The sequence below is a fragment of the Saccopteryx leptura genome, chromosome 4, assembly GCF_036850995.1.
Source record: "Saccopteryx leptura isolate mSacLep1 chromosome 4, mSacLep1_pri_phased_curated, whole genome shotgun sequence".
NCBI classification, from domain to species: Eukaryota; Metazoa; Chordata; class Mammalia; order Chiroptera; family Emballonuridae; genus Saccopteryx; species Saccopteryx leptura.
This window is the reverse complement of record NC_089506.1, coordinates 144,636,172-144,662,457: the sequence shown is the minus strand read 5'-3', so window position 1 is coordinate 144,662,457 and position 26,286 is coordinate 144,636,172. Positions and strand designations below refer to the sequence as shown.

Here is a 26,286-nt window from a genome sequence, read left to right as displayed (position 1 = left end):
AGTATCTGACTCACATTCGCAAAAGTTTTCCATGTTCTTACCTATGAGGTTTCTGTTTTTCCTTATATATTTTACTCCTCATTTTTCTTCTTCCATTCTGAATTCTGTGTCTTCTCTCCTGCTATCCATTTAATCACTGAGATTATATGCTTATAGCTTTTGTTCCTTGAAGATTTAATGCTTAGTTTTTCTGACCCTCCATATTTAGACTGATACCCCAATTTTTAAGTATTCAATGATATAAATATCCTGAGTTGTAATCAGTTTCATGCATTATATAAATTATGCCTATCCTGCATTGTATTCCAACTTAAAAACTGTACATTTAAAAAATAGTCAGTTTATAACAGTTACATATCAAGAGTAAAATAACTGAGTTTTGACATAATGTGAAATAGTAACATAAAAAGGGGAAAAAGGGAATTACAGTTGCAAAAGTACTACAATGAGGCTACTCTTTCTTCTGCTAGCATCATCAGAACGTTCTTTCCTGTTCTGTTCATCCATCAGTCCAGTCTGTCATTGATGCTGCAGGTGTTTTGTCTACCACATGCCAGACTTGTGCTAACTTGTGGTGGATACAAGATAACTAGTAAACAGTTCCTCACCTCTGGGAGCTCACTCATGATGGGAGGTGGGGCATGGAAGCAAATTATCTTAATCACATACTCAGAAAAAGCATCTTTGCATCCAGAGGACCATAGATAACATCTGACATAGTAGCACTTAGTAAATGTGTCTCAAGAGGTCTGGATCCCAGTACGGTCTACACCTTCAGTCAGACAGCCTTGGTCCAGTGCTTACATTAATGTTGCAGTGGGAATGTGTGTTCTGTTCACTCAGCAAACATTTACTGAGCACCTGCAGTATGTCAGACTCCACTCTATATCGAAACTCCAAAAGTGAATAAAGGAAGGTGCTTTGTTAGTGACCTCACAAGCTAGCCGAGGGGACAAATAATAATGTGTTAAGGCTCTAAGAGAAAAATGTATTCAGTGAATGCGTGCTTTCATGAGGGAGAAGTTCACTCGGTGCTGATGATTAGAGAGTCCACAGAGAGGGGTGCCTGACTGGGAGGAGGACTGCCTGCCTCAGGGATTAGACCCCGGGCTCAGTCCAGAAGCCAGTTTGAGCAGGATGGGCGGTGTGAGAGGCAGTTGCTTCTGCACCGTTATTCCTCCCCTTCTGGAAGGCATGAGGATGGGCAGGCCAGACGATCCTTGGTGGTCTGGTCCAGAATTAAAATACCAACAACTTTCAGACCTGTCTACTACTGATGTTTATATGAAATGATTTGTGGCTATTAGGAGGCAGTAGGTGGGTGTTTCTCTGTTTACACATTAAAAGTTTTTAAATCTTTAATTGGTGTCTTTTATTTCCAGTATTTAAAGGTGAAAAATTGCTCAGTGAAAAAAAATGTTAAGTCCAATATTAAGATTATCTTTTAAGGAAAGGAATAAAAACAAAAACAATGAAAATTTCTGACTCTTCCCAGCCTTTCCCTGGTGGAAATTAATACGTATAGTTTAAATGAACATTAATAATCAATACAATGTTACAGTTTATGTTTTCAATTTTTTAATGAAATTTTCACCACAAATGGATAATTTTTTGTAAAATTTATTTTTATGCTCTGTACTAGATATGATTCGATTGTCTAATTAAAGTCTATTTATTAATTGTACTAAGTTAGCAGTTTTCTTTTCATCTCTATGTTAAGAACCAAGAAGAACTATGAAACAGGAGAGAAAGTGCAGACAGTGCTAACAGTTTGGGTTATTAAATCCTATGGGAAAATTTCTTGGTGCCTGACTTTCCCTCAGCCTAAGTAACCTGTTGCTAGAAATCACAAAATTCGTGCAATATTCTAGGTCAGTTCAGAGATTTTTAGTTTGAATTTGTATTGCCTGCTTCTTTAAAAGAACAAGTGCACAAAACAACATCCAGACTATAGTGGGTTTTAGATATTTGTTTGCGGAATACATTTTAAATGAAATAAGTCCGTGGGCACAGTGCTTGAGGCAGCCATGTCCCAGATACTGACGGGACGAAAAGCAGCAGCGGCATGAGTGCCAGCACTCCACTGGGGACAATGTTAGTGATCTGCTCGCAGAAACTTCATATATAGGCAGTATCCGTCTCACCAGCATCTTTTAGTCTTGTGCGGATTTACTACTTTTTAATAAAGAGAAAATGCAATTACCTTTTCTAAGTTGATGTCTTTTTTTCTTGGCTTTTTTGTGAACATGAAATTCATGGAACTAATAGAAATAATTCCTGCATGTGTTCTTAACATATCAACCCTCTGAAGTAAGGATAATGCTCACTGTGCAAGGAAGGGTGATTTGGGGGATTGGAAGTAAAGTGAATGAGTCTTTTGGGACATTTTCACAAAAGAATTTAAAATTTCTGCTGTACAGTGAATAGGTACAGAAAAAAGGTGATAAAAATATACATTCTTGAAGACTAAGATGGCAGACATGGAAAGAAATTGAACAGTTAGAAGCTTTTATTCCGATGGTAGCTCTCTGAAAGAATCTGAATTTTGGCAATAGTGTAAAATATATAGCTTCATTTGATTGAAAAAAAGCCAATAATCTAGTTATATCTTTTTTACTAACAAGAAACAACAAGGAAAACCAGTTTAAATCATTGTATACAGAAGACATTTTCTAGTTGATAACATAATACCTAAGACAAGAAATGAGCCTTCCACGTGGCATTCTTTTTCATTTATATTCCTTTCAGTAATGAAACAGAATCTGTTCCCTAATCTATTTCATTAGAATTTGTGAAGCACCTGTCACCTATCATCATAAGTTCATATGGATTTCAAGTTTTCCCGATGAACAAATGTAATAATGCAGGGTCCATATGCCCACATGTCTGGGGGAGAGAATACACGTGGTTTTTGGATTACCTGCCTGGAATCCTTTTCCCTTTTATTGTTTGGAGTATGTCACCTTCTGTCAGTCTAATTCCTTCTCTAAGAAACGGCTGTTCTCAACTCACTGCATGACAATTGATGCTTTGTGAAACATCCCAGAAGCCTGTGCAGTCAATTGTTCTACCCCAAAAGTGTCAGTCTCACACGGAAGGCTGACTTCGGTCGGAGTACAGGCTCACTCAGGATTTACAGAGTTCTCTGAGAAAAGAGTTTCTTTAGATACATAGCAAGAGAAGCTGGTGGTTTCGGGAGACTCTTGCCTTATCTTGACATACAGAATAAATCTTTTCAAAACATAGGCAGCTGAGAGACACTTATATAAATCCAGGACTTCTAGCTCCTGTAAAAGAATAATGATTTAAGTGCCTGCATTACCTGACCAATAACAGTTGGAAAAGATCAAAGCTTTCAAAGACCAGTGGAAGAGATTCTGATTTTACTAGAAAAAGGCCTGAAGGAATAATGCTCATTTATTCATTTAGTAATCCTTTAGTTTATACCGACTATTTATTACTGTGATAAAGACAGACTTGGCTGAATCTGACATTAATTCCGTCGCCATTATTAAACAGTTGTAGATTTTTAATATAATAAAGATAAGATGGCTCTTGTGTTCCACATTCACACTATGTTATTCAAGTTTGTGCCATCACTTCCATTTTCAGAGCTTTATAATTCCACCACAATCATTTGTTCTTGGCAGAAATGTGTTCTTCAAGCTCTCAGTGGTGACTAATATTTTTGAACATGGTTTTCAATGTTCTGGTTATGTGATTATGGGAATTTGGAACTCAATATTAATTTGCTTTTGGAGTTTGCATTTGTATATCTCACAATGCTCCTTTTTAAAATAACAATTTACCTTGAAATAAGGATGTAATTTAAATGGGAGAGATATTTTATTACTTAAGTACTAACGATCCTCATTATAGATAATGTGTGGTCCAATACAAGAAGAATTCACTGGGGGAGAATGAGCCACTGTTCTCACTCGTCCTATCACTCCCTTTTTCTTTGTGACTTTGAACCACCTGTTTTGTTTACTTAATAGTTGACGTAATTCTTCAGGTGCCACGTGAGCTGTTGATCAAACTACTTTTTAAATCTGTAGGGTGATATGTTTTATTGAGCCATAACCATTCCTTCTCTGTCTAAATTTTGACATCTAAGAAGTATCAGTATTTTAGCCTTATTTTCATAGTTAAAATTTTTCCACAGCCTAATTTTTAAAAATTTATGCCTAGTTTATTTCAGTGTTCAGTGTCCTGCTGTAGCTGCGGATGAACGGGGAGCTCTGTTCTGCATCCCTGACATCACAATGTGGGAAGGCCTGGAGGGGGGGGGGGCCGAGGCCAGGCCTCACACGTGGCCATGCCGGGGTGAGACGTGGCACAAGGCTTCCCTCAAATCCTGGTGGAAGGCTAGTGAGAGATAATGAGTTAATATTTGTGGAGATCTTTCATTAACATGTAATTAATGCTTGAATTTTTATAAGCCAAACACAGTGTCTACCCCCAAAAGCTTTGTAAGAACATTTAGCACACATGTATGTGCCAGATGGATTGTGATGACAGTTGATTGGCCTCTCCTAACCCTTGCGTTCTGCTGTCGAAAATCTGTACATCAAAACAACAATAATTTTTATGATCAGATTTGTTGGATAAAAGATTCGGGTGCAAATTGCAAAATCTACTGTCTGGATAAAACTATAAATGAAAGGTTTATATATGAATACTCTTAACATGGCTCATAATAATATAACTAATGTTTGAAAAATAGCCAATATTTTCTTAATCTTACATATTTGTCTTTACATAAGTGAATTTTTATGAAAAACTGTGGATGCAAGACCCTCAGGAAATATTGTTAAAAGCTAAAGTTATCTGGAGATCAAAGCAGAAACACACAATAATACAACAAATAGTTATTACCCAGAAAAATGCTCTTGTGGTTGAGATAATGCTAGCAAAGGAGTTTAAAAAGAAAGGAATTAAGTTAGCAAAGAAAGTTATTCTAGTGTATTGTGGAACCCCCTAAGTCCGTTTGGTTGCTCCACTACTGCCCATCATGAAAGCTGGAATGCCCACTAGTGGGCAGGAGGGACCAGGTTGACCAGCACTGCAAAAGTAGGCGGTTTTTATAAAAAGGTTTGCCATCACGGCTCTAGGTGTACTTATTCTAGGTGAAAATAATGGCTATATACCCATGATAGGGGGACAGGTGGTTGCACTAATTATAAATTCCCCAAGATTGTAAATGTATATTTTATTATCTTGTGTCAAAATATTCATTTAATATTCAAACATTTTACCACATAATAAACTGTAACCATATGTTTATTTATTATGTTATAGTACTATAACGTTAATAAATATTTACAGAGCTACAGTGTATCACATAGATTAGAAATGGTAGTAGCTCTCTTAGTCCAACTTTAAATCAAAATTTTCAGTGCCTCAGAAACTAATTTTTAATAATGTTACGTTTGTTACACATTGATAAGAGCCAGGGAGTTTAATTTTTTAAGACTGACACTCCTTTTAAACTCATGTTGTTTTATTTATTTTCCTCAATTGCGTGAATTAAAGATGGAGTATCATCTCGGTTTTGAATTCCTTAGCTTGATGTTGCAGCTTTTGCTTCATTTGTATGTGAATTTTGTCTTTAATAAAGATGAGCTCTGCTGAACTTTCCATTAATAAGCGACACTTAGGTATATAGCTTTCTGTAACAATTTTGGTTGTACTAGGAAAAATCAGAAATGTTGCTTGTCCATTAATAATCAACATGGAAAGCTGTGTGATTAATCACGTTTTATGGTCTCTAAAAACAACATTATATCAGATCATGTACAATTAACTTGACACCATCAGTTTAAAAAAGAAAAGAAATCTCGGGACTCTTGACTCATATTTTTTGCTACAGTGTTACATTAGTATTTATCCTTTTGTGACAGCTGCGAGTAGACCAGACCTGCATTCAGGAGACAGGAGATTCAAGATAAGTCACTGCCTTTCCACTTTCATGTGTCAGGAGAGGCTCAGGGTGATCCCACTCAGCAGGAACCTGGAGGAACTTTTGCTAGTTTGGGAGTTATTATTGACTTGGTTACTTATTTTCAGTGCTCTCTGGCTTCCTCACTCTGCTCATGACAATGAGGCCCTAAACTCAGCTGTTTTGACTTTTCTTTCAGCCTGTGTTAAGGCAAAAAACTTGTCAGCATTATCAATTTTAATACAGATTTTCACATATATAGAATGCTAACCAGACTAAGCAAAGGTGATTCCCCTGTGGTCCCTGTGTCTGAACATTCTTACTGGGTGCTTCATGAGAATACCAGTTTGGCTCTCTGACTGCCTCTTGATGCCAAGTGCAGCTCCAGAGGAGGGCAAGACAGCCTGCGTGCCAACATTGCGCTGAACTAAGGATCCGATTCCAACATTTCTGATTTTGTCACGATCACAGATTCTGAAATCGTTGTGTAATGTCCTGACCTCTAATTCTTCTCTGGGAAAATAGAGTTGTAGTTTTCCACCTTCCTTGTAGTCTTCGTAATCGTCTCTCACTAGATATTTAGAGCGTGAATGAATTTCATATCATGAAACTTCAGCCTACATACTATCTTTGTCTACTGACTAATTTAATTACCCATTTATTTTTTTTAACTAGTCATGATTGTGTTATTGAAATGACTCAGTTTCTTTCTATGGTTTCTTTCCCCTCGTGTAATAAAGTGTATGTAATAACAACCTGAAGTGCTGGATGGCTTGAACTTCTGTAACAGCCCTGAATGTCTCTTACAGCCTCTGTCTAGGATTGAACTTTCCAAATTATGTATTTCAGACGTTGAGAAAGAAGGGCCTTAATGGCTGTGACAGCCCAGACCCCGATGCAGACGACTCAGTAGGTCACAGCCCTGAGTCTGAGGACAAGTACAGGAAAATTAACGAAGATATTGATCTAATGATCAGCAGGCAAAGATTGTGTGTAAGTACTCAGAACACCCTTCATTTTTTTTACTCTTGATATCTCTCTGAACCTGGCAGGCCTTGAACAAGAAGGAAAACAAAGGCTGCGAAAGCCCCGACCCCGACTCCTCTTACGCACTCACCCCACGCACTGAGGAAAAATACAAAAAAATTAATGAAGAATTTGATAATATGATCAAGAGTCATAAAATTCCTGTAAGTACCAAAGGTAGATGGCTGGTCTGCTGATAACTGCTGCAGTAACATACCTTAACCCTTTCAGTGATGGCTTCGCCTAAAAAGCACTGGAAAGTCAAACTGATAAAATAGCCATCTCATCCCACAGCAGTCCATTTAGAAAGCAAACTCTAAGGGGTGCTTAAATTATGTAATCTAAAAAAAAAGTTGCCATCAAGTTCACTCAGAGGTAGAAGATTCATAGGAGGAAGAGAAAGGTTTATGTGACACGCCCTGACTTGACACAATCTCTTAAACATGGTGTACCCAAATCACAGTGCACTAGGAAAACACTGGAACCTCCTGTCACCAAGTTCAAGGCCTTACTATCAAATCCATACGTGTATATATATATATATATATAATTTTTTTTTTTACTGAGACCAGATACATGAGTGGAACCGTAGTCCTCTCGAAAACTGACAATCATCACCCAAATAAAAGCTTATTTCTGAATAAATCTCCAGCCCCTCTCCCCAAACATGAATTCAGCAACAGCACTGAAGGGTTAAAGCTAATGCTCGCTGCAGGGAAACAGACTGCATGAAACCTAATGGTAAGATTTCAACGTGTTTGTGTGCTGGGGTGACTTGGAAGCTTCATCAAAATACTCGCTTTGCCGACACCAACATTTTCCATGCTTTAACAATTGGCTATATTTTGTCTTAACCAAGTCAAAAAATTTCTAACAGTCAGTCATATGCCTTGCCAGATATTTGAGAGAAATAACTCTGCATGTATTATTTTGTTTGCCCATATAAAGAAGGGGAAATTACTACCTTATATTATATTCTGTCATCAATCAAATGATGTAAATTATGTGACATAAGGTGATGCAACTCAAGGTTCACATGCCTTCTGAATACCCAGTGTTAGTGTCTGAACCGTCCTTGTATACAAGCTCCTCAGTAGGTAATTAAGTCCTTTCTCAGAAGAAGTATATTTCCTATAACTTAACCAAATATTCTCAACTGGAACATTGAGAGAGACCCTAATAAAAAGATACTGCAGTGATTACAAGTGCACACACTTGGGGACAGAAGTTCTGGGCCAATTCCACAACTGTCCTCACATGATAAATGAATGTTTTACGTAGTAGGTGCACAATGATTCTGTGTTGAATGAAATTAAACACTTTAAAACTTATTTATAAAAGGTATGTCACTTAAACTTTCATTCTTCATGAATGTATGTCTGCTTCTTTTGTTAAGTAACGTAGTATCAGCAGTGGAGCTTTTGTTGAATCAGAATTATTAACACTGCATCATGAAGGAAAGCTAAGTGCTGTACATTCTTAGTTTTCATAAACTGAGGGCTACAGACAGAACATCACAGCAGGCACTTTATCAAGTGAAGCATTCCCTATCAGATGCTGCAGTGCATACTTGTTATACCCAGAATTCTTAAATGATAAAATATCCACTGGGATTTTATCCTGCCCAGAAAAAGGAAAGAAAAAATGGCTCCCTTGGGCCAGTTTTTTATTTCTAATGGCCTGAGTTTCTCTTGCTATACAATGCTAGTTTTGAGCACAAAGGTTTGTGAATGTAAGATATTTAAGATGAAGCACGTTCGATGTCTCAGATAAGAGGAATTCCCTGCACAGTTAGGGAAAGGACAATATATATAATACTGCTGATCACTCTCCAGGGCAGTGATCCTAAACGTGTGTGTAGCCTTAACCGCAAGAGTTCTGGGAGAATGCCCATATTTGCAAATGGGATCATTTTCCCCATGCTTAGGGGGAAAGAGGTGCCACGCACACCTAGATTCCCTCACAGTATTTCATCCTGTCATGTAATGAGTTCAAAATCAGGATACATGATTTCTTAAGAGGTGCAGTGGTGTGTGGTGGGGGATGAAAAACCACATTAGAGTTTATAGGCAGGGCTGTGAGAAGGAGCCACACAGCTCCTAGCTCTGCCTCCAAGTCTTCATTTCTTTAGTAAGTGCTTCAGCCTCCAGGATGAAAAGCCCAGTTTCGCACATTGCTTTCAGTTGCTGGAAGTAAATTTTGTTGAAAGTTTCCACAGCTGCTAAAACATTTACAGCAGGGCAAGGACACTCTGCCCTTTGTGTGTCGAGAGTGTCTCCGCCTCTTTAAAAACATTACAGGACTGTTTTTCTATTTCAAAGACCCAGTTGGAAGAGTTTCTCTTTTAAAATAGAAACTTTAATATTGCAATCACCTGTTGGTTACGATGTAATTTATGCCCATATTCCTCAACGACATGAAGTGATTCATGGATGAGTTGGAATCTTGTTGACCAGCATTTCTTCCTGCAGGGTTTGCTACGGTTCACACTGGGCTTCATAGCAAGAAAAAGAAAGAAAAATGAACTTCATTTGAGGAACCAGGAATTAGGAAATGGGCTGAAAACAGGAGGGGTGGATGCAAGATTGGCTGAGGGTGAAGGGGAAGGAAGGGGAAATGGTTTCTATTTTTTTCAAATAAGGGACTGTGAAGAGAGAGAAATGGTACTGTAACTAGGATCAAAGAAAGGGTTAAAAGGAAAGCACTTGAGATTATTTATATGCAGAGGAAGAATGCTTGAAGGAAGGGAAAGTGCGCACGGGGGCCGCAATGGGGATGAAGTGGCAAAGCTCAGGGAAGGGAAGGAGCATGGGGTTGGAACAGGACAGTGCTGTGGGTAGCCCCGCTGGAGCTGAGGTGCTGGGTGGGAGAGTGAGCTTGGGTGGGTGACCGCCTGATGGCCTGTATTTTTATATTGAATGTAGCTTCTATAGAGACTGAGGCAGGAGGGGAGCAGGTGCTTGAGAAAGGACTGAGTATGAAGGTGTAGACACTGTGAGGAATTGGGGACAGGGAGGGAATGAGCAATTATGTGCTAGAGTTGTTAGGCAGCCTTGAGGAAATTTGAATACCAGTAGTTGGTAGTCACTAATTAGTTGTGTGATTTTTTTTTTCTCTGCTAGTTTTCAGCAGACTGGTATTGGTTGATCAAAAGTTAAGGATGTCATTAATGGCCCCCCAAAAGGGATTCAGTTTCTCATTCACATTGAATGAAAGAGGGCTTATTAACAAAATATTTCATTAAAAATATTTTATTTGATTTTTCATTGGACTTCTTGTGGTAAGATTGGGAAAATAGTGGCTTTTGGATAAGAGTTCAGATACCTTTCTGACCACAATGACTCACTTCAGTAAACATGATCAGTTTGTTCAGGGATAGAAACTAAAAGCCTTTTAGCTGTTACACCTGTATCTCTTATAGCCAAGGCCAGTGTCATTGGCATATAACCGGTGCAATTACACAGGGCTCTGCTACTATAGGACCATACTTGGGTAAATGCTGGGTCATAAGCATCTTGAAATTCTTAATAATTTTGTGATAAGGGTCCTCACATTTTCATGTGCCCCGGGGCCTGCAAACTATCAAAATATAGCCAGTTCTGCTTACAGCCTTTTATTTAATCACCCCAAATTTCCTCTTTCTTCCTGTCTTGAGTATTCTAAAATTGGGAGTCTGGCCCTGAGATCTTTGCAAGTTTGGAGTCTTTAACTACTTTTTGGCTTTCACTTTTCAAAGCAAAAAATATATATTTTAATTTAAATCCTTTTCAGTTCTCTAATTTTGAAAAGTCAAGAAGGAAAAAAATAACACTAGTATCTTATAAGCATTTATACAATATTTTGGCCTTTGCTTTCCCTAAAATGTTTAGATCTGGTCAGTCAGTCTCTTACTGATGCAGCCACTTCCTGTCCCAGGTCAGGCCTGGGGAAGGCAAACGATTTGCCTGTTAATGGCAGTTGCTACGCAAGCTGGACTGCAACTGAGATTTCTGATATTGAGGTGATGTTCTTTCTGATTCTCTGAGGTATCATCTCAATGTGGTCATTTTTAAGCTTATAATTTGATTTCAACATCATTTAGCCATTTCCTGATACAGATAAGGAAACAAAATAAAATATAGGAAAAATACAAAGGCTTTTCGCATATTTTGTAGTTTGTTAATTTTTGAAGTAGACTCTGATATCAGAATTATACCTAGCTGCTATTTAGTCAGTCACAAAAGAGTTTTTATAAAAATCATTAACAAAATGTTTATGGTCCAGAATGTTAAAAATGGAATAATTCTTGGAGATGGTGGTTGAGGACGGGAAGAGTAGAGAAAAACATTCAATGAATTGGTTATTAGGGTCGTTCAGAATTTACTAAATAATTATTAATAATCCTCTTTATATTGGATGTGCATGTAATCACTCAGGGGAAGGGGAGAAAAATAGGTTTTGCCTTCTACTGAGATACAATCAACATTCTTCAGAATATTCAGGGGAGAAGTAGTTTTATAGTTGATCTTTAGGTATTCTGTAATAGTCAAACATTTATAAGTAGTGATAGTGAATACAAATTTAGAAATCTGTAACTCCATGATAGCTTTAAAATATCAAATCTGAGTAAACATAAAAGAGAGGAGTCCTGAAGGTTTATTTTTTCCCAAGACTTTCATCACAGACTAGCAGTTAGTGAGCAGATTGCATTTCAACGTGGATACTCACCTATATCCCATTGAATCCATTTATTGCATTATTTCTATGGTTCACAAATAAACTACTAACATCCAGCTCTCACTCACTTCAAAAGGTGATTTCTGTTTGCAACATTCTCTTTCTATCCAGACCTTATACTGTATTGCACAGTGATTTAGTAGCAAAAGCAACAGGTTCAGTCACCTACTAGTTAGATGACATTGGGCCACTTACTTAATCTCACTGATTTTAAAAGGGAAGAATTATACAGTATCTACAATGAAAGAATTTTGAAAGGGTCATACCCTATTATGTATGTACAGTATACAGTACAGTGCCTGCTCAGTAATTAAATAACATACAGTAAATTTTAAGCTTATATGTCTGTATCAGTATAGTGTCTTCCTAAAAATTCTCCTTTGAAGAGAACTATTCAGTTCACATAGTAAAAAGTAGACTAGGCTCTGCATTACTTAGAGCAGAAGAGCTTTAGCACCTTGATAAAAACAAAACAGTATTTAGCCAACATCATAATTGATTTTATAATAGAAGGGAAACAAGAGCAAAGAAAAGTGATCAGGTGATGGCAACCTCTGCCAGCCTGTGGCATAGCAAAGGGATCTACTTTAAGAAAACTATTATAGGATCCTGCTATTAGAAAACACCCTGACGTCTCTCCTCCTACTCTCGGTGTTTCTGCTGATACTGCCACTAGCCAAGCAGAAGCCAGAGGGCCAGGTGAGCCCCTGGACACCATCTGGAGAATGAGCTCTGGGCCCAGGACAGTGAAGAGGGTGGACAGTGAATCTGGATGGGGCAAACAGGGAAGCTGTATCACAGTTACTTGACTGTGTTTTTAAGGTACACTAGAGTAATTCTTATTTGGGCTTATAAAAAGGGAATACAATATTTTACTTACATTTATTTTAAAGTATATACTCATATATTTTGTTTAAAAAATCTCTGGAAAATTGGGGATATATTCATTCTGTTATATCTTCTCAAACATTTATTCCATTTTATTATGGTCTATCTAAATTTATTTTTGTACCCCATTTAGAACAGAGAAAGCCTGGGAAAGAATGACTGTGTTAATATAGCACTTGAACACTTTTAGTTTTCTCTAAAACAATGGAGAATCAAAGACGAAAGAAAAAAGTGATGAAACATTTACCTTTGTCAGTGTCAATATGTCCAAATCATGAAAGGAAAGAAAAACAGGACTAATAACGGATAAGAAATAAAGGAGGATAGGGCAAACAGAACTACTGCAGAGCATGGCGTGTGTCACATGCCCGCCAGTCAGCCAGCAAAGGAAACCTCATGTTAGGATTCCAGACAAAAAATAGTTAAAAAGTAAAAGAGGAAGAAGCTTTGAACCACATGCATACATGCATTTAAACTTTCCCAATGACTTACTTGAGAACACTTGAGGGAACATTCTATTTCAACCATGCCTTCAATATACGGATTAAATAGATTCGTACACACATCCATTTTACAGAGTACTGTGTGCCCTGACACCATGAGCCCACTGGCAATGTATTTAAACAGTATTTTCAGTTTTAATGTTAAAAAATGGGAAAAAAAGAGAGAATTGCAACTATGCTTATCTAGTTTAGTTAGTGCAGGCAGAAAATAAACATGACTTTGCTTAAATTGACAAAATAATATAAAAAATCAATTGGAACCTGATTATTCTAATTAGATAGCCACACAGCTTCAGTTCACTAAATATTTGCCAACTCTCTCCTTTGTGATGCAGGTCTTGCCGTTTCTCAGTGTTAGTATATCAAAAATAGGAAGTGCAATGTATATTATGAACTATCATTTTAAAGTATGAATTATTGAATGATTTATGCTCTATTGAATCTAATATCTTAAAATATCTATTATCTTCAGAATTACTTTCAAAAGACAGACTTTTTAAAAATAATAATTTAAGTATATGTACTATTCACAAGCCTGGAGATGATTTTATATCATTAAACCTTTGCATAAATATGCTTCAATAAGCAATTAAACTAAAGGCACTGGTTTACATTTTAATCCTCCTTTTTCCTTGCGAAGTCATCACAATCATGTACCTTTGATTTTGTAGTCATTTCTTGCACCAGATTCAGATATCACAAATGAGCAATTATTACCTAATAGAATAGAATTGAAAGACAATGGAGTCTAATGAAATGGGGTTTTGTTTTAAACAAAAGAAACGTTTCCTAATAGTTGCAGAAAAAGAGTTCCGAGCACATTAAAGAAATCTATTTATGACTGGAACATCTTGAGAGCTCTTCTTAATGGTTTTCTAGAAACCAAGCCGTTTGGAGTTTGAAATTTTTCTTGGAAAGTAAATGGTGTCTGTACTTCAGAGTTTCTGTTTCTATTTAAACCTTTTTTTTCTGCTCATATAGGCTGTTCCACCTCCCAACTTTGAGATGCCAGTCTCCATCCCGGTATCTAGCCATAACAGTTTGGTATACAGCAACCCTGTCAGCTCACTGGGAAACCCCAACCTTTTGCCACTGGCCCACCCTTCTCTGCAGAGGAACAGCATGTCTCCAGGTGTAACACATCGGCCTCCAAGTGCAGGTAACACAGGTACGGCCTCCTAAGAACACAATGTGAACAAATCATTGGAAGGAGCCGCACTTGGCAAAAGAAGGGTTATTTTATCTACAAGATGTTGAGTTCTCCAGTTTTCCATTTGTTCTATTTCTTCACTGCTAGGTCTTCAACATGTGAAAGCCTAACTCCATTAGCATATCTTTCAAAATCTTTTATAATTTGCAGTCTCCTCATGTGACTTTATTTTAACTACATATTTTCTCAAACAGAACGTCAGATAGCCTGTCTCCATGTTTTTTTTCTGCTCTTCTGCCTAAAATGTCATTTTTCCTCCTCATCAGATATCACTTCTGTGAAAGCTTGCTGTGTTCTCTTACAGCATTTCCCACGGTCAATTTTTATTTATTTTTACAGTAACATACCACAAAGGATTTAAGGCAAAAAGGAAATATGATAGGATAGCATAATTTATAAAACGTATGAAATAAAAACTAAACTGAGTCAGAAATGAAGAGCCATCACAGAGACATACACACCTGCAATGACTCTGCCCTAACTTCTAGGAGATCCTTACAGTTGTCCAGTTTACACTGTCCCATAGAGGAGAAAGGTGTTCAGGAGCACATCATTCATAGTTCTCAGATTACACACAACACATGTGCTCAACTGAGTACGGGTCTGTTTTCCTATTGTATTTAAAGGGACCGAAGGGAAGAGTCTCTTGATTGCCAAGCTCACAGGAGAAACTAAGCAAATGTGTATTGAATAAAACTAAACTATTTCTTTCTATTCTCAAAAGAAGCACCACATAAATAATTGTATTTATAAATTTTGTGCAGCAAACCATTATATATTTATGCTTTGTGTTTTAAAAATGCTCTATAGGAAAATGTTAGTTTCTTAGGCACATATAACTGTATTAAAAGCAATTCATGCACAAAATCAACTTTTTTAGAATACTATACTTAAATATCTGCCCATGATTAAAACTAAATATACTATATATTCCTATTTAGTACAGAAACTTTATATAGAAAATACAATCAAAATAAACCAGATAAAAAATTTTGATGTCTTGAGTCTGAAAGATGTGGACCAAGACTTTATTATATAATTCTCTCTACTTAGAAATGTGATTGAAATTGTTCATGAGAATTTGCAGTAGTCATATGTATTTTTTTCAGAACATACTTAAATGCAATTGAATTCCCTATTTGATTAACTTATCTTTTAAATTTCATACTCTATTTCCAAAATATTATTCAATTAGGAATAATAAACATTTTATTAAAATGTAATGAACATTTTCTTCTAATTCCAAAACCAGAACTAACTAATAATTATGAAGTGTCACTTAGAAACAATTAGAAAATAATCGGCTCTTACTCTGGTCTTTTTTTTTTTTTTTGGCTAAATCTTATTTCTTAAAAACTAACAGGAATTATTATACACAATATCTTAATGAAACACTCCAACTTTCATATATAAATTTTGACAAATTTCTACTTACTTTCCTAAGTTAGCAATGCATAAGCTTAAGTTGTGAAATTTGTGGCTAGTAAAACCTATTGTGTCAATAAGTAAAATTCAGGTAGTAAATGAGGTCATTCCCTATAGGTAGATTCATGAAATCACCAAAATCTTGGACAATTAGCACTGCACAAAATTAATTGTATAAAACATATTTATATAGATTTAAATATCAAATGTATGGTTATTTGAATATATTGTAAACCTTACTCTTTTTCCTTTTTTTTTTTTTTTTTTTTTTTTTAACTTTCTATAGAACATCCTCTTAGGAAAAACTAGACTTGGAAATGATAAAAAAAAAATTCAGAGACCAATTATAGACTGGATTTTTAAAATGCAACTTTTCTTAGAAAAAGATTCTGCAAAATGTCAGTGATTGAATGTATTTTTAATGGTTAAGCATAGCATGTCACAATAAAACAAATGTCAACCGACTTAGGTAGTATTTTACAAATTTAGGACTTCTGAAAGAGGACAAAATACTGAGGTTGCTAAGGGTAAAGGGTGTTGTTCTGTAGACCTTTATTTAGCCTTTCTCCTTTTAATTTTCCTTTTTAATTTGTAGGTGGTCTGATGGGTGGAGACCTCACATCCGGTGCAGGCACCAGTGCAGGTGAGTGGAGACTTCTGTACTGCTCTGTGTATCATTGTGCACAGTTCCTTTACTGGAGATTTGCAGCAAATAAGTCTTTTGAACCAAGTAAAGTTGAGATATCTGTGAGAAGCATGGAAAAATGGTCCCAAGGATTTGTAAAGCACTTTTCTGAATAGGAATGGCATGTATACTGCCTTAAAAGAAGAATATTTATTGATTAGAACTTGTCTTACTAGAACTTCAACTAGTCAACATAGAGAATTGAGGGTTCTAATCAAATCAATTTAATCCTATATACCATCCCTAACCACATGAGTGCATTTAGCCAGCCTTGCCATTTGAGGTATTTGTTAATCATTTCACATGAAATGTGACTCACTTCCTACCCAAAGAAGTACCAAACTCCTATATATCTATATAACTCTATATATACAAAGAAAAAAGGAGGGGTTGGATTATAATCATTCAACAATAATTCAATAAACTAAAACCATATTTAACATTAAAATAAACTCTTATAGAAACAATTATAAATAGAGTGTTGACCCAAAAAAGCCTCTTCAATATATCACAGCTCTTAAGAGCGTCTTCCACTCTGGCCAATTGCCTCATAGTCACATTTCTTCAGAATTCTATATTAATTCATATTGCTGTGATTGTTGAGATAATGATGCCATTTTCTTTTTTTTTTTTTTTAATAATTTTATTTTTTTAATGGGGCGACATCAATAAATCAGGATACATATATTCAAAGATAACAAGTCCAGGTTATCTTGTCGTTCAATTATGTTGCATACCCATCACCCAAAGTCAGATTGTCCTCTGTCACCTTCTATCTAGTTTTCTTTGTGCCCCTCCCCCTCCCCCTTTCCCTCTCCCTTTCCCCCCTCCCCCTGTAACCACCACACTCTTATCAATGTCTCTTAGTTTCACTTTTATGTCCCAACTACGTATGGAATAATGCAGTTCCTGGTTTTTTCTGATTTACTTATTTCACTTCGTATAATGTTGTCAAGATCCCACCATTTTGCTGTAAATGATCCGATGTCATCATTTCTTATGGCTGAGTAGTATTCCATAGTGTATATGTGCCACATCTTCTTTATCTAGTCATCTATTGATGGGCTTTTTGGTTGTTTCCATGTCCTGGCCACTGTGAACAATGCTGCAATGAACATGGGGCTGCATGTGTCTTTACGTATCAATGTTTCTGAGTTTTTGGGGTATATACCCAGTAGAGGGATTGCTGGGTCATAAGGTAGTTCTATTTTCAGTTTTTTGAGGAACCACCATACTTTCTTCCATAATGGTTCTCCTACTTTACATTCCCACCAACAGTGTATGAGGGTTCCTTTTTCTCCACAGCCTCTCCAACATTTGCTATTACCTGTCTTGTTAATAATAGCTAATCTAACAGGTGTGAGGTGGTATCTCATTGCAGTTTTGATTTGCATTTCTCTAATAGCTAAAGAAGATGAGAATGATGCCATTTTCAATGTAGAGATAAAACAGCATGCAATACTTTTGAATACTAACTGCTGTTCACTATTGGCATAACAAGTAACCATGGTAATTCCTGCAAGCTGGTACATGTGATATAGTTAAAATAGTAGGAGGCAGGCATGAATGACACAAGGTTATGTTTGAAATGTCAAAAAAAATCAAGTTTATTGAAATATCCATGGACAGCCTAATTAAAATATTTTGCTAGGGTCAAATATAGCAGCATGCTAATTATAAGAAAGAAGATAAAGAAAATTGATATAACAAACATTTTTACGAATATATCCATTTGGGGGTAATCTCACTTCTATTATTGGCTCTTCCCTAATTCAGTGAGTAATGAAGGAAAAATATTAGAAGTATACAGTGAATTAATAAATAGAATCAATGGCACTGCTTCCTATTTTATCTGTCTTTTTAAAAATAGAGTCAAATGAATGAGTAAACTCAATATACTATTTTTCTAGATATTGAAATGAAATGTTCATTTTTCCTCTCAAAAATACGTTGTGGCTTATTGCCTCCACATTACAGAACCAGATCCAAGCCAGACCCAGTGTTTCTGGGATTCAAGTCTCTGGTAAACACTGTGGTTAGAAAGAACTGTGCAGACCTAAGAACTGAGTTGTCACAAAAACAAACAAACAAAAAAGATAATATAAGAAAAATGGTTTATATGTTATGATATTTTATCCAGCACTTGTCTGCACCCATTTGCTTGCTCTAATGGGAACAGCCAACAGTGGATATGAAAGTTATTAGAAGTAGTAAAAAACGTGTGGAGTGGAGGTAGTGAGTTACTTAGCTTTGATGAAAGTGGCCTCTTATTACTGCTTAACAGCTAGATTGCTTTAGAATCCCACATTGAAAATGAGAAGTGCTTGGTTGTTCAGTTATACTGTCATTGTCAATTCCCTGACAGTCCGCTAAGTTTAATAGCCCTCCAGGGACAGAGTAAATAATATTGAAAGCATAAAAGTTAGCCATGTATAGGTTATAGCATCATTGAACTAAGAAAAAATCTTACAAGCTTAGCAAATTCATCCTCCTACTTCAGGAGGCATGAGAACCTTCTACTTCAAAAATCTTCAAAGAAAACAGAAAGGAAAACAATTGTTACACCCTCATGCTAATAAATACTATATTTTGATGATTGTTCTTGTAGTCATGAGTATATAATATTCATAATTTCTGTGTAGCTGTGAAAGAATTACTTCCCCACTTTTTAAAAAAAGAAGAAAAACCCCTTTCTAACTCTGGTTCCACAGAACACCTGTTGCAGATGCCAATTAGCCTTGAGGTTAGCTGTCATGTCCTGCTCACATGCTCCACTGTCTTCCCCTCTTTCCGTGCCAGACAGTATCGTATGTCCAAGCTGAATATATCTGTGCTGATGTCAGAGAATCACATAACACCGGGGGGAAACAAGGCCAGCCAGAATGTCTACATTTTCAGAACAGAAAACTGAAGCAAAATAGCCAAAAAGATACCTTCCAAATTTTGACTATTGTCTTTGGAATACAAGGCCTCTAATAAAGTGAGAAACTCTGAGGCCAATGGGCAAGACTCTGCAATTAAGTTAAATAATTTTAAGTCTTTGTCATTTCTTTTTCAAATCAAATCATCTCAACTTGTAAAAAGGATAGTCTTGTGAGGGAAGTGAATTTGACATTTGTGGTGTGCCTGTGACGACCAAAGCGATCAACATTGTCTGCTCAGCTGTATCAGAACATAAAGCATCTTTCCCATCTAGTCCCTGAACCACCCCCTCTCCCTCCTGCTATCACCTGGCAAGTCACCAAATCTTACCAATTCTGCCACCAAGGTGCTTCCTAGATCCACCCCTTTCATTCCATTCTTACCCTACTCCCCTGGGTCAGGCTAATACCAACACCTTATACCCCTAATTCATCTCCCTGTTTCACAGTGCGTCTCACTCCATTCTCCCCATCACTGATTAGTCTTTCTCAAAGCCTTACGTTAATTACAGGTCATCATTCACAGGCCTAAAATCTAGCAATGGCTTCCCAGCTCTTTCACAATTAACCACGAGCCTCTTATTTCTGGCCCAACCTGTTTTCCAGTCTTAAACCTTCTTGCTTTTGGTCACTGTCACCAAGAACCCCGTACTCCAACTCTAATAACAGCATACATTTAAATTGTTCTTTATGAAAAGTAACTCATTTATTATCATAAGAGTACTTTAAAATAGATATTCATATTATGCCCATCTATAGATAGTGGGACTGAGGCACAAAGAGGTTAAGTACTTGGCCACGGTAGAACCCAGGCAGTCTGTCTTCAGGGTACCGACTCTTAGCAGCTGCATTGTGCTTCCACTTTCCAAACAGAGTCAGGACTGCTTGCCTTCTGGATGCATTCTTAGCGCTCCTGCTTCATGCTACTGAGTACTCCTTGTCATCTGTCAGAGTTCAGTTCAGCCCTTTAGGAAACCCTCCTGTCTCTTCCAGAAAGAATTATGCACCTGTCCTCTCTTCTCCTGTGGCATCTGTACCTACATTACTTATCTCATTGCATTGCAGGTGCAATAACTGAGCACATGTCTTTCTTCTGGACACTCACCCCTCTGGAGGCAAATTGTATTTTATTCAGTTTGTAGTCCCAGCTTGAAACGTAAAAGATAGCACATCAGTAAATGTTTGTTAACATCATTAAGTCAGTAAATGTTTGTTAACAAAATGAAGGAGAAGTTGATTTTATAGAAATAAATTTTTAATAGTTTGATGTAAAAAAATGGAAAGAATATATCCATGAAGTTATGAAATTTAAAATAAAAAGGTATGCTCTTTATCTATAATTCAAAATGTAATATATTCTTTAGATACTGTATACAATGAATAAATAATGAATGATTACTTGATTAAATGACTGAGCATGGTTGGCCAATAAAGTTTTACTAACTTTTTAAACATATTTAATGGAAAACCCAAAAAGCTGATATATAGCAGAAAATGAAATGTGAGTTGGTATCTCAAACCATCACAAATCACCTATTAAAACAACAAACCTCTTATCTCTTTAAATAATTTCAAAGATGAAGGCAAGTGGTAATAAAGATGTAACAGGATGGGGTTGTACTCTTGTATAAGAGAAATATACAGGAAGTCATTATAGTACATTAGTAATAGTGATATTTCTAAGTTTCAGTTGACAGTTATTCATCCACTGCTTAATCCTTTCCACGCAACAACCAAAATTAAGTCATTGCTTTTAAAGTTACATTTTGTCATATCTCTGCATATTGAAGCTTTAACATGCTAATCTTAGTGGTTATTGATGATTGTAAGGTCAAATTCAGTTGAGTTTTTATAATCATCAGATTTAATAAAACAAACAATGAGCACAGCGATGCCCTGTGCTGGGATTATTCAATGTCCTATGAGTACGCTTTGTTTTCTCTTGGATAACATCTGGATGCAGAGATCCTACTTATTATTAAGTAGGAAGTTATCAGTATGCTCAAGGATTTACTGATTCGTGGTTAAGACCAAAAGCAAAGAAGGAGAAAGAGAGGAAGAAGAGAGAGAGAAAGAGAGAGAACTGTTAGGAATCATTTTGAAATTTAAGAAAATTTTACAGTCTACATAGTTATTTGACAATAAGGCAAAGGAGATTTATGTATATTGGTTAATATATTAGTTGGCATTTATAGTAAATTAGATATAATTTTATATAAAAAGACACTAACAGCTGTTTCCTTATGTTGATTGTCAATTGTTTATTATCTTATGAGTTTGGTTGTCAAGCATTGTCACTGCTAGAATGCTTAATTTATATCAGCTAAATACATGGAGATTTGTGGCAGTGTACTGCTGTAGATAAATCACTGAGCAGTACATAAGGAGACCTGGCTTCCAGACACTGAAAAAAATTCCATCTAGCAAGATCTTATCCTTAGAACCTTGAACTTATACTCACATTGGGGCTAAGGCACAAATGTCGATAGTGTCCATTTATGTACAATGTGTTATGATCATGTAATCATAAAACTTCACTTGCATGACTTCTTTTGAAATTCATTTAGCATGGAAAAAGGAATGTTTTTCATATATAAAATAGAAGCAAGTGAGGAGAGGAAAAGGTCATTCAATGCTTATTATTCTTTACCAGTGCCATTGTTTTGCAAGTTTTTGTTTTTGAGCATACTTATCAAAAGTTTCTCAGCTGACCTTCTTATCAACCAAAGAGACTTCTCTGAAATTCTTACTCAGTGATTTAAAATGTCAGCGAAGAGGTTAAAATTTTAGTCTAAAGATTTCCTTTAACAAGTTTGCATTTTTGTTGCCTACAAAACACAATGCTCCAGAAGGGGAGAGGGATGCCATTTAGTTACTCTCAAATAAGAAAACTACTTTTATACTATAGAAATATAATTTTATATCACTTTTTCAAATATTACTAAGCAGCATGTGAAAAATTCCAAGTTAATAGATGGATTCTTATTTCGAAAATATTCCATTAGTTTGCTTTGTTCTCAGTAAAAATTCTGAGTTTGTTTGCAGTTTTACCTTGGGAGTTCACCCAAAACACAAATAAAGATCCAACAATATTGCTTTATCAGTATCTATGAAATTAAGTAACAACAATCTTTTTAACCCAAATCAAGGTATCTAGATTTATTACACCAGGTTCTTCGGTTGCATGATCTGATATGGAGCTACTGCCACAAAATCAGTGTCCACTTTCTATACACAAGAGTGGAGGAATCCCAGAGAGAGCCACCGAGAGCAGCACCTGGACACTGTTCTCTAGGGGCCGATGTTGCAGTGAGAGAGGCTGCTTAAAGAGAGGACAAGTGAACAGCGTTACCGTCCGAGTTAGGATGTCCCAAGATCTTCTTTAACCCCTTTAGTTTGACTTAATTCTTAAGGAGTTTGATTTCTGGAGGAAAAAACAAAACTTCAAATTATAACCATAAAGAGTGTTTTAACAGATTTTAGAGCCCTTTGTAGAGCAGGATTGCTGACCTCACATGTCTTTTTTTATTTCCTATCCTTCTGTTACATTCAGTAAGGCACTGTGAACATTGGTCTCTTCATTCATATCTCATTGATTTCACCTGGGAATGTGGCTGATAACAAAATTTTGTTCATTTTTAATATTAATTCAGGCACATAATATTTTTTATTAAATTATTCGTTTTACTCAAATTTTCTTTTTCTCTTAGCAGTTTTATTTTTTGTGCACTATTGGTTTCTCTCTTCCATTGTTTCTGACATCACCATGAGATTTTATTGGGACATAGTATGGAAAGGAAAGCTCTTTTCAAAATCATCAGTGACATGAAAATGTGCAGCAACAGACAGCAGATGCTGAAGGAGAGATGTGGTTAAAAAAACCCTCTTTTGCAAATCGGTTTTTTACCTACCAGGGACTTTTCCAGATTTCAGGGCTATCTGCCAAAACTCTAATTTGCTGTTTTTAAATAAAACTTTGCCAGTCACTTAAATTTTGCAGTTAGATTTACATAGTATGTTTCATTTGAATTTCAATTCAAAGTATTATGGTCATGATATAATCTCATATTTGAAAGATTAAATCAAATATATTCTTTTAGTTTACTTTAAACTAAAGAAAATTATTGTACCAAAACCTTTGACAATTTCAATATTTAAACCACAGATGTGTCATTGTGTTTATATGGTATTGCTCCATTTCAATTGTTTTAACTGAACTTAATCCTAACATACTGTTTTACTAAACACTCCGCTCTGCTTTCACAATTACCTTGGACTCCACTTACAGCCTGCAGTTACAGTAAAGAACTGATTATGTTTGTATTTACAGTCGGTGGGGATGGAGAGCCTTGCTGTATGGAAATAGGTTATTACAGTAATAATAGCAAATCCAAATCTATGGCCAACTTACATATTCAAATATAACATTAGTTTACATAACAATCAGAAAAAATGAACTTTTTGTGTAATATTAAGCAATTCAAAGAAAACTATAAAATCAAGGAGTAAAACTTTTGCTCAAGCAGTAATTTGGGAAAATATTCCAGAAGCAGATATTCAGACTAATAAAATTACCAAGGAAAACATATGATATACAAGTTATTTTAGGGATGACATTATTGCCCTCGGAATATTTGTGAATTCCCATTTTGCAGGATTGTTGTGAAAATTAAATGAGATAACCCATGTAAGACACCTCGCAGTTTCTGCGCCAGAGTAAATGCTTGTTAATAAGTGTTAGCTATTGTTAGTATTGTAATTATTTGTCCTTATATTTCCTAAGCAGAAAGAAAAAAGCTTAATTTAATGCAATTCCAGTGATATTTATTCAGTGTACAGGGCACAAGTAGTCATCACAGAGACATCTGCACGGCCCTTACCCTCCAGGTTGGGAGTAAAGAGGGTGTATTAATAGATCCGAGGCACAGTGCAGTGCAGCACATTTCACTTTGAACATTATGATCTTCTGCTGAGTTTGCTGCAGTGTACATGTTAAAACCACAAGTTATTATTCATTCTCTTCTGTCACGTTCTCTCTAATTTATACTGTCTCAATATTTTTGTTTATAAAAATAACTGAAAGAATGAGTGATTATGTCAATAATGAAGACACCCCCTCATTTTTAGCAAAGAGACAGCCCCAAAATCACAAGAAGTGAACAATTAAGTGAGTCATCAATCTATCATACATCGTTAAGTGAAATTTTTTGAAGATAGCAAGGTTCAATATAATTTTTATGTTGCAATTAAAAACTATCCCCGCAGTAAATCAGTACACAAAGCAGAATGATATTTTGAGTGTCTTTTTACACTGGAATCATCAGATTGTCAATTTCTTCCTTATTAGCAAATGAGCCTTTATTCAGAGAAAGAGGGAGAAATATAGGGTGCGGGCTAAATCTAAAACATCTGGCTTTTGTAATAACATAGTGGAAGTATTTTGTGTTTTGGATTCAAATCAAAGCTCTTTCACTTACTGACAAGTCACAGAAGCTCCTGAACCTCAGTTTCCTCATCTGTCAAAAGTTAGAATGATCATGCCTGACCCACATGACTCTTAGGACAAATGAGTGAGTGGCTTGCCAACACAAATCCACTTTATGACATGGGCTCTTGATCTTTGGAAAAACAACTTAGTAAAAATAAAAATTCTTTACTTTTGCCTTACAACGTAGAGCCTATTGTATGTGTTGAATGTTTAAAGTTCAATATCTAGTTGGCAGACAGACTTAATTTCACAAAAGATAGTAAGCAAAACACATCAAGGACAAGTGGGATAGATAGATATTCATGAAAGTTTGAGTCTGCATCAAGGTGACATGGTCAAGCAGAAGAAACAAGTTTCTTTTTAGAATATCTGATGCCCTCTAACTGGTACAGCCAAAAATAATCTTGGCTTAGGTGTATTCTTGGGGTATTTTTCTAAGAATATACCACAAAGGCACTGAGATTTCACAGGAGTTTCTTTTTAGTCTAACATTATGCATTATTATAATATATATTTCCCTATGAAACCCCCAGATAGAGTGGAGCAATTTTATGTTCAAAAATCTGTAATCAGCAGTCTTTACCAAAGAAAGAATCAGAAATCTGATTTGCCCTGTTCCACAGTAGACATATTGAAACGTTCATCATTTCCAGATTTCTGTCCTCCAAATGTTTTGTGGTTGCATTTTCCCTTAGAGCTATCCCATGAAAAAGATCTTTTCTCTAGAAAACAAAATAAAAAACCCAAAAAACAAAAAATAAACTGTGATTCACAACAGCTGAATAACTTACAGTTCCTAGCACTTTTAACAGTTTCAGGCATTGAGGGCAAAGTACATGTAGGACTAAAGTCTAGAAGTTTATCATATTTTTCCACTAAAACTATTGTAAGTGTGTCGCTTCCAGTAGAATAGTGGGTTGTATGAACAAATCTACTATATACAATTTAAAATAATTTTTTGTGAAAATAGGTATGTTTGAAAAACAAAAAGTGTCCTGAAACTAACTTACTTAAAACTTAAAAAAAAATGAAATGTAAAATTAATTGGTGGTGATGAACATTATTATGTATGTGGCTTCTCTAGTTTAACAAGACAGTTTACTGTGTAAATGTTTTCAAAATTGCTTTAGTGAAGGGAAAACATATATTGGTAAAACATTTTGCTGAAGTAAAAGCAGAAGTATATACATTCAGCTTAATATGTTCAGTTTTTCTGTGACACTTTGCTTCAAATTCCCAAAATTACTAAACAAATTAAATTTTATATACTTATATATAATTATAATTATAAATTGTTTTTCAGATAACTAATAGCAGATACTATAAAATAGACGAGATCGGGTGCGTTCAGGGTGGTATGGCCGTAGACAGATACTATAAAATACTGGGTATTTCAGTATCTTGTTAAGTGCTTCTGGAAGCTGGTCTCTTAAATTGACAATAGGTAGGTAAACATCTTTGCCCTGTGTTGCAGGAGAGATTA

At 35.8% G+C, this 26,286-nt stretch overlaps 1 protein-coding gene across 14 annotated transcripts in view; it reads left to right on the top strand.

Moving 5' to 3' along the window:
• MEF2C (myocyte enhancer factor 2C) overlaps nt 1–26,286 on the top strand; it is a 168,233-nt gene that overhangs the window by 121,375 nt on the left and 20,572 nt on the right. For 10 of the 14 annotated variants that reach the window (XM_066381810.1, XM_066381811.1, XM_066381812.1 and 7 more), the window contains 3 exons: nt 6,791–6,934; nt 14,056–14,242; nt 16,305–16,352. In XM_066381810.1, coding sequence (XP_066237907.1) covers nt 6,791–6,934; nt 14,056–14,242; nt 16,305–16,352 — 379 coding nt within the window. Of the gene's footprint in view, nt 1–6,790; nt 6,935–6,993; nt 7,132–14,055; nt 14,243–16,304; nt 16,353–26,286 lie in introns of all 14 variants that reach the window. The other 4 variants (XM_066381816.1, XM_066381818.1, XM_066381821.1 and 1 more) reach the window with 2 other exon arrangements.